Source organism: Rhamphochromis sp. 'chilingali' (assembly GCF_963969265.1).
Source record: "Rhamphochromis sp. 'chilingali' genome assembly, chromosome: 10".
Taxonomy (NCBI): domain Eukaryota; kingdom Metazoa; phylum Chordata; class Actinopteri; order Cichliformes; family Cichlidae; genus Rhamphochromis; species Rhamphochromis sp. 'chilingali'.
Window position 1 is genome coordinate 4,558,497 of NC_137937.1, and position 9,097 is coordinate 4,567,593.

Below are 9,097 nucleotides of genomic sequence, written 5' to 3' on the forward strand. Positions count from 1 at the left end.
TATACAATTGCTATTATGTTTGCACTTTATGTGTAATGTTACTGACTGCAGAGATCAGTAAGATGTGTGTATTTTTTATTTATTAGTTTTATTTATTTAATATTATTTTTTAATTGAATGACTGTCTCACTGTAAAAAATCAAACTTGCAGTTGTTGAGCTTACAGTCATTTCTTTCACAATTCAACAATAAAAGTTCAGTTGGCCCATAAACTCAAATACATTAAGGGTTTCAACTAATCATTTAACGTTTTGGAGCAAAAGTTGGTCTCAGATGAAATTTATTGCTGGCAAAATGAATGAATTCAAGTTTTACATGAGGTGAAGCTGTTGGCGCCTTTCTGTGCCTGAGTACGCATGCGCATCTCATATTTTTGGATGCTACGGGGTCTACTTTGCGCTTTTGCAAGGACTGAAAGCCACCTGCCCGTCTGCCTTAATGAGAACGTGAGGCTAGGAGCTGGATAGATCGTTCATCTCAAGTTTCTAAAGGCAAGTAATGTTTCTTTTATTATATCAGACAGTATATGTTTGAACAGTCTCAATTTGTCTGTTAGAAATATCACAACTGAAGTTCTTCGTATTTTTCCGAAACTTAGCATAGCATTACTTTCTTGGCTAAGAAGCCTTGTGGCTTATGGGTATGTGTTTACTATATCATTTAAGATTCCATGTCACAAACCAATGAAAATCCGACAAACTTCGCTACTAAAGAGGCGCGCTCATATCTGACAAGCCTCCGCGACACCCCCTATGCGTATTTCATGAAGTGCAGTCTGTGGCCGCCATACCACCGAACGAAACAAAATAGGCTGGCTCACTCATGACCAACGGCAGCAACCCCCCGCCGCTATTTAAATAAAATAAAATAAAATAAAGTTCGGGGGCGCCTGCTGCCATGTTGTTTAATTTGTTCGAATCACATCTAGCCAATAAAATGTGTGCTTTAGTTTCTGTGTGAACGGGGTGGTGGAGTCCTCATGGCCAGCGAGCTCCACTAAATGAAATATGAGATGTGACAATATAGTTTATATCGATATAGTCTACATTATCATTATACTCGTGGAGCCGCAAGTTTGCCTCTCTTTCGTCCACTTTTGTCTCTACGCTGTGTTACTCCGCCTCTCTCCTTCACTGAACACAACTCCCCCTCCCCCATCGCTTCACCTGCAGGCAACGACAAGATGGACACGGCAGCTATCAAAGAGGAGCTGGTCGGTAAAAAGAAAACATTTGAAGATGACTATTTTAGTGCTGTCAGCGTAAAGTTAATGCCATAACTGCATTAACGGGGCAAATCTCCGTTAACTAGTTACCGCGGATCACCCCGTGCGTGGGGCTGGGTGGCGTTAGTGAGCTAACCGGGCTAACGCGTTGACGCACGGCCTAAAATCCTTTCATCTCAAAAATCGACAGTCTGCCTTATGTATGAATTCTGGTTGTGCTTACTGACCTCGAACCAATTTTATGTGGTACACAGCTTAAAAAAATATGTCAAAAAATGTTTTGGTACGACTTTGGTAAGCTATGAAGCTGCACTGCTTGATGGATTGTTGGAGCATTACGGCTACCGAGGAGCCTCGCAGAGTGATACGTACTCTGCTTCAACGTAATATTACCATATTATGTGTGTAAGGACCATAAATGGCACCTGTAAGAGACACGGTTACAAAGAGAATTTCAAACTCCAGGCTGTCAGTTGCGCAGTAGAACTTGGAAACAGAGCAGCTGCAAAATCTGTCTTTGTTATTATGCTCAGCATCTTTTATTTTACATTTTGACTGCACAATTGTGAGCTTTTTGTTATGCACAAAACAACATTGTTTTGGTTTATTTATGGAGCACCATTAATAAATGCACTGATAATTTAAACAGATGCTTCAGGAGTTTTATCCCACTCATACTCTCAATCCAATGTTTGTCATTCTAAGTTGTAAAACCAATCACACAAAATTATCCTTGGCTTACATAATACATCCCAGTATACTGTTGGTGCATTCCATGTAGAATACAATTTGTTAATAATAAATTAAATAAATTAAACATTTGATGTAATGTATGTTTTGTAAATTATTTGTTTTACTGTGTTTCACATGGCATTTTACAAGGCAGAATCAGCTCACTTTAGTAATGTCAGGAAGCTGGTATTTTATTTTAAAACTAATTGCTATTTTTATTTATTTAGAGAATTAAAAGCCAACTCCAGACCACTGCTTGTCCTGATTTATGAGGGACTGATGAGGAGTTGGTAAGGAGAGGAATCAGAACAGGAGTGCCTGCCCCCCGCCCCAAACACATTATCAGGTAATGTAACTTTGGTAATTTGAGATTAATTCAGGTTTCTTTTGAATTGTTGACACTGTCCTCTCCTCTCTTCTCATTATAGCTTTTGTATGCAGTGCCAGTTCTGCTCTTTTGTCTGTTCAAGCCAAGAAGTACTCTTAAGACATCACCAGCTACGACATAGAAGAGGATTTCATTTGCCCTGTGTTTACAGTGACTGCGTCTGTTCGTTCAGGACACGAGGGGCATTGAAGTCTCACCTCAGCAGATCACACAACAGGGCTAAGAAAAGGCAGGAGATCTCAACATTTTTTTGTGATTTTTGTGAATTTAAGGAAAACTGCTCACAGCATACATTTATTTCACATATTTTAAGGCACTTAAAAAAAATCAGACTGTATCCTGTCCTTTCCAAAAATGTGACTATGCTACCAACAATTTAACAACCTTTACGTCACACACAAGCAGAAAGCACAAAAACTCAAAAGATATAAAAAACTGTATTAGACTGATTTCTCATGCAAATGCATGTCCTAGTGAAAGTAGCTCCCCTGATAAATCCTTAAATACCTCTCAGGAGCCAGAGACATTACCAAGTGGTTCAGGTGTAGCATCAAGTGATAAAGAGGACAATGAGTTTGTAGATTACCAATGTCTTGAACATAAAATAGCTAGACTTTTTCTATGCATGCAAACATTGTTACATGTTTCTAAAAGTGCTTTGCAGAGAATTATTGAGGAAATTAGTGACATTTTAAAATTTTCTCAGGTTCATTCATTTCAAAGAATCAAACAGGTGCTTGCTTAACAGAACATTGAGGCAGATGATGATGTAATTAAAAATATAAATGATGCACTTTTCAAAACCAACCCATTAATTATCTCAACAGAACCAAAAGGTGAAGAAGAGGGATAAGAACATGGCACTCATCACCCAAAAGATGGACATCACATTCTCTCTCAGGAGGAAAGAAGTTGTGGAGATGCAGCCCTTGGTCAAGGAAATGCAGCTCAGATGGCCAGCTCTCTTCTTGAAAGAACAGGTAAGATAATCTCTTAAATATTTAAAGGAAAACTTCCGTTTTTTTCTTCTTCCCTTTTTCCCCAGTGTGGTCTTATTTCTAAAATTGAAAACGTTCATTTATTCACCCAGAAAAATTTCAAGGCATTTGGAGTTGTTAGAAAGAAATTTTAATCCCAATGTTACGAGTCAGTCGTTTTGCAAGAGAGAGCTGAGCCACGGTTATGGGGAAAGGATTCACTGAGACAACTAAGAAATGCCTGAATTAAGCCAAAAACCACTCTGGAGGGATTTTAATCTAAGGAAATAACATTAAAATGTGTTTAAAAGCTCCAAAAAGTTGATTTTACATGATATAGGACCTTTACAATTCCTTCTGAACAACTCCAAATGCCTCGAAACTTGTCTGGGTGAGTAAATGAACGTGAGCTCCATTTCTTGTGCCCTTGAGAAGCATCTGTTTGTATCACTCCAATATCTTGTAGAAAAGGTTGAAGGCTACCGTTGAGCTAACAATGCAGAACAATAAAATATAAAAAAATACTTGGCTCTAAAAATATGAACTCTATTGAAGTGAAATCTATTTACTTGTCAACTTGCTGTGTATAATAACGGATTGCTTTTATTTCGCTCTTCTCTGGGCACCCAAAGCGCTTTATAATTCCACTACTCACTCACTCACTCTCACATTCACACATCGGTGCAGGGAAACCACAGTTGTAGCCACAGCTGCCCTGGGGTAGACTGACAGAAGTGACGCTGCCATATCGCGCCACTGGCCCCTCTGGCCAACACCAGTAAGCGGTGGGGTAAAGGGTCTTTCCCAAGGACACAACGACCAGGACAGAGAGAGCTGGGGATAGAACCAGCATCCTTCCGGTTACAGATGAGCTTCCCAACCCCCTGAACCACGGTCGCCGCAATGACTTGTCTTCACTGGGCATCTAGAATCTTTTGGTGCTGACCCTTAGCGGGCAACAGCCATGAAACTCACAGAACAGGATTGAGAAAGTCACTTACGTGTTATGAAAGTATACAAATTTGACCACAGGATGTTATTCTTACTTCATTTCTACATAACTATAAAATTAATGGAATTTTTTCAATGAATTTAAAATACAATTTATTGATTTATTTCTTTTCTGCAATACATCCTGTAACAATTGAAACCATTATTTTGTCTTATCAACATTTGATTAGGTATTCTATAGACTTACTGTAAAATCTGCCGATCAGATTTTTCTTGTTTTTTGTTTTTTTTTAATACGTCAGTTATAATTTGTACCACCACTACCACTAAAAGAAAAAAAAAATCCAATCAAGGCCTGACCAATAGATCAACCGAGACTAACTAAATGTTTTGAAATTAAGCTCTTTTAACCAAATTTGAAAACAATGTGATTTTTATATAATGTACCTTTAAAAGTTTTCTTCTATATTTTTTTTGTTGCTTTGTAGATTTGTGCGGAATTCTCACGCATTACCACCAAGGATCTCATGGGGACCTTCATGACTGCCCTCGACACTTACTCACTTACTCCGGCTGATTAAGCTGTATCGAATTAGAAAAGCTGCTTTCCGCAATGACATGGATTCCCTGTTGCAGAAGTTTGATGAACAGGTAATATATAAAAATGTATTTGTGTCTGGTTTATGAGGAACCTGAAGTTCCCACTGTAACAAAAGATACTTTATTAAATATTTACTAAATTGATGTAAAAATTGTTAGTTTTCAAAAAGTGTGTCCTGAATGGGATTACAAGCTAACAAGCAGCGCTGTTTGGCAGATTGCAGGTAATGACAGACAGTTCAACTCTCATCCCACTCATGGCACTTTTTGTTATAAATGTTGTAATAAGTGTGCTACATTTGTTGCACATCAAAATTACTTAAAAAATAAATAAATAAAAAAAACTGACAAAAACATGACCAATTATCTGTAATAACTCATTTCAACATCTTATTTCTTAAGGCTGTATTTTGAGCAACAACACTTAATGTGTTTTAAAAACAAAATGGTAGGTTTATAAATGAGACTGAGTCTTATTTGATTTCCTTGTTTTAGGTCTCAAACATAGTCCAGCATCGACGAACCATCAGTTTGGAAGGGTTACCGATATTTGTTCGCGACGACGAGACCAAACTCTTCTTAACATGTCTGGTGAGTATGCAAATCTACTCAATCTTCAGTTTTGGTTTTCAGAGACTTATATGTACTGTTGTTTTTTATTTTGCATAGGATACAGATCCAGTTGAGAGGGCAACCCGAGGTGTTACGGTGGGCATCCTCACTGTTCTGGAGGACTACGTGGGACCCAACTCGCAGTCCACAGTGGTCAACACTGCCATTGTTTTGGAAGAGGACATTATTCTTGATGATCTGCCAGACCTTCCCACTGCCTTTGCCTACTTGTTTGGCCTACTTTATGGGCTCAACATGGAGTTTCCCAAAGAACTCAAGTACACATTTGAAGCTGTGCAACACATTTTTATGGAGTTGACATCTACCTGTTCCCAGAGGATAAGAAGCTTCAAAACCAAGCTCTTAACCAAAGTCTAACCTATTTGACAACATGTTCAACTCAAATGCAACTTGTGTAAAACAGAATGGCAATTTGTTTTGATTTACTGTTTTTGGGTTTCGTGGCAAGTTGCTCTGAAAAAAGTTAATTTCTGTCTTTAAGAAAACGGTAAGGTGCAGAAAGTTCTGAATCAATGTCTTCTGTTCTAACTTTACTTAATGTAGCTTGCATGGCTGATTGCAGATTTCATGTATAACATGTTATTATAAAATGTTGAAAGGTTTTATTCTAACTTGAGCTGTTTTAAAAAATTTTATAATCTGGTTTTAGGTACATTTGTATTAGTTTTATAACAAATGTGGCGCGATACTGAACTTCACAGGAAATTGGAGTGTTGATACCATTACTATTAAAAGACAAGTGGTGGAAAAATTTGTTTGAAAGTTGTTAGCTGTATGGAAACCAGGAAGTTGTTCACATCCTGCCATCTGATGTTTTGAATCTGTTTGTTAGTGACTATCTATCAAGATAGGTTTGATATTCTGTCTGACAACACCACCTTTAAAATTGGATGAGTAACATTTGTTACAAAAATTTGACTTTTTTTGTGTTTTTGGAAGGACTTTATTTGTGGCTGAATGTTGTCAGTATGTTAAAAATGGCTGATCTCAAAAGTCAACATTGTCAGTGGTGCAGTTGTGTTTGAACACAAAGTTATTTGAAAATCAACTGTGTAAACATTCATTGGTACAACAGGGAGCACCTCATGAAAACTATGAAAGATACTTTTTCTAAACTTTAGGAAATTGATTGGCAAAACAAAAAAACTATGTTGTGTAAACTTTAGGAAATACGTTGCCAAAACTAAAACTAATACCTTGTGTAAACTTTAGGAAATACGTTGCAAAAACAATAAAATATGAGTTGAGAAAAAGGACAATTATTAATTTTGTCAACACAAAAACATTAGCTAAAGCAACTTATCACCTAAACTTGAAATTATAAGTTATCCATCAGAACCTAAAAACGTAAATGCAGTCGGTTGCCTTGAGTTTTTAAGTTTTAGCAACGTTTTTTTTTTTTTACAGTGTAGTAGTTCACAGATGTCGAAAAACTGAGTGTGGTAAAGCCACTGATTTTTTTTATGTATATTTCTGCAATCTGCACATTGTACTGACTTTCATTTTAATGTTTACACCAGGGTTCCTTGTCAGCACTTTATGCTCAGATGTTTGTAAGCTAAAAATAAACTATTGTGTATGTTCAAATATACTGTTGTGATTGAAGAAGTTAAATAAAAATGTCAGTCATCAATTCATGCATCACCTCATGTCATCATAACAGAGGTCTGTCTTCCAGGAAAGAACAGTTTAAAATTAATGTAATATAGTATTGGCCATACTATATGATGTATTGCTTGTCTTTGTTTAATAATACAGAAGACAAAGACCTTAAAAAATAATCGCATATCGCATCGCAATATTGGGGCAAAAAATCGCAATTAGATTATTTTCCATAATCGTTCAGCCCTAATTTAGATTAAGTAAAGTTAATATAAAGGATAGAGCCCAGAACATGATATCTTGAACCAACTTTGAATAATTAAGGGAACATTAGATGAACACAGTAGATTAGTGAGGTGTACCAGAGAGAGGCTTTTTGTTTTCTATCCTTTACAGGAGAACATTCCAGTAACACAGCGACCACAGGGGTGGCAAGAATCTCCAGTTTCGCAAACAGGTCACATCTGGATTACACGCTGTGGACAGGGCGACCCCGGAGGCAAAGGTGGTGTGGCTGAAGGTGCTCAAACGCAAGTGGAAGGAGCCACGCTGGACTGGTCCATACGAGGTCGTTGCCAGGACAACTACAGCAGTCCAACTGAAAGGGAAGGGCGACACCTGGTATCACTGGTCGCAGTGTGCACCAGCACATGAGAGCTTGGTTGAGGAAGAGGCTTCAACCAACACAGGTGTCAACAAACAGAGGCAGAATAAACCCTCTCACCTGTGCAACAGGCCATTCAGTAGTCCACCTGGAAGGCTGAAGAAAGAAGAGCAGCAGCGGAGAAGGTCGTCACGCCATCAGAAAGGGGCAGTGATAAGTTAAAGGCTCCACAAAGAGGGGAGTTTCAGTCCAGAATCTAAAATCTATATAACAAGTCTAGAATACAAAGTTTATATAACATGATGCAAACAACCGAATCAGAGACACGTAATGGGAAGAAACGTATTAAAATGTTCCTTACAACTACATGTGTATTATATGCGATAATAGTAACCATGGCTCTGTTGTCTTTTGTCTGTATTTTGCAAGGCACTCCGGACCCCTTGTCTGAACACGGAGGCCAGTCCAGCCCAGCAGTTCCTGAGACTGTAGGTCCTAAAACAGGATCGCTAGAAAGACAAAAGCGCGAGGGGTCAGGTAAAGGTGATGAATGTCTCAGCAGAAATAATGGCATAGAGTTGAACTATGTTAAAGGGTCTACCAGCTCATTCATGTTAGATTTGTGTGACGTCATTAAATGTACAGGAGCCAGTAGTAGATGGAAAGTGTCAGACAACAGTGGGACCATTTATGCCAAAACAAGATAACTATGCATGTTTTAAGTTCTCTACTGATAATGAAAAGTACAAGGTGGGAGAGATCGATCCAACTTGGTGTGCCGTCACACTTCAGGGACGAACCACCAACAATGTAAGCGGCCCTAGCACGGTAATTGGAACCTGGGCAGGAAGTGGGCTCTATTATTATTGTGGGGAAAATACTCTGTTGGTTCATGTTCCTATAGGAAGCGTAGGGACATGTGCGATGGTGCGATTAGGAGCTCCACTCATGCTGATTGGGAATCAGGTAAAGGCTATTCCACAACGCAACACACGTACTCTAGCCGCCAGACGTCTGAGACATGTTTTGGTCAAAAGAGGGACCCAAGGTACACATGCTTATGATCCTCGCCTGAACTCGCCTAGGGGAGTTCCAGACGAATATAAGCTGGTGAATCCGATAGCTGCAGGATTTGAGAGTATATTCCTTTGGGTAACACCTAATAAGAATGTTGACCGCATTAACTATGTTCATTACAATCTGCTGAGACTTTCTAACCTAACCAGGGACGCCATGATGGGGTTCGCAGAACAATTGGGTCCAAGTTCTCTGATGGGAGTTCAAAATAGGATGGCGCTTGACATGTTATTGGCAGAGAGGGGAGGTGTGTGCTCGATGTTTGGAGATATGTGCTGCACGTATATCCCCAATAATACTGCCCCAGG

At 38.7% G+C, this 9,097-nt stretch overlaps 1 protein-coding gene and 1 long non-coding RNA gene across 2 annotated transcripts; both read left to right on the top strand.

Annotated features, from left to right (window-relative positions):
* The first annotated feature begins 1,143 nt into the window (after positions 1–1,143).
* On the top strand, positions 1,144–4,837 carry LOC308404243. Its single transcript, XR_013973084.1, has 5 exons — positions 1,144–1,213; positions 2,185–2,303; positions 2,386–2,574; positions 3,173–3,325; positions 4,762–4,837. It is a non-coding gene; the product is annotated as an uncharacterized lncRNA (long non-coding RNA).
* Positions 4,838–4,849: 12 nt separating this feature from the next.
* Positions 4,850–6,118, top strand: LOC308404242 (uncharacterized protein). The gene is made up of 3 exons (XM_080894188.1): positions 4,850–4,924; positions 5,369–5,464; positions 5,543–6,118. Exons 1-3 carry the CDS (start codon positions 4,892–4,894, stop codon positions 5,861–5,863), a joined length of 450 nt encoding a protein of 149 aa, XP_080750314.1. The 5' UTR covers positions 4,850–4,891; the 3' UTR covers positions 5,864–6,118.
* Positions 6,119–9,097: the final 2,979 nt, after the last annotated feature.

Coding starts and splice junctions, on each gene's coding strand:
- LOC308404242 (XM_080894188.1), top strand. CDS start 4,892: ATGGATTCCCTGTTGCAGAAGTTTGATGAACAG. Junction 4,925..5,368: donor TGCAGAAGTTTGATGAACAG/GTAATATATAAA, acceptor TCCTTGTTTTAG/GTCTCAAACATAGTCCAGCA. Junction 5,465..5,542: donor AACTCTTCTTAACATGTCTG/GTGAGTATGCAA, acceptor TATTTTGCATAG/GATACAGATCCAGTTGAGAG.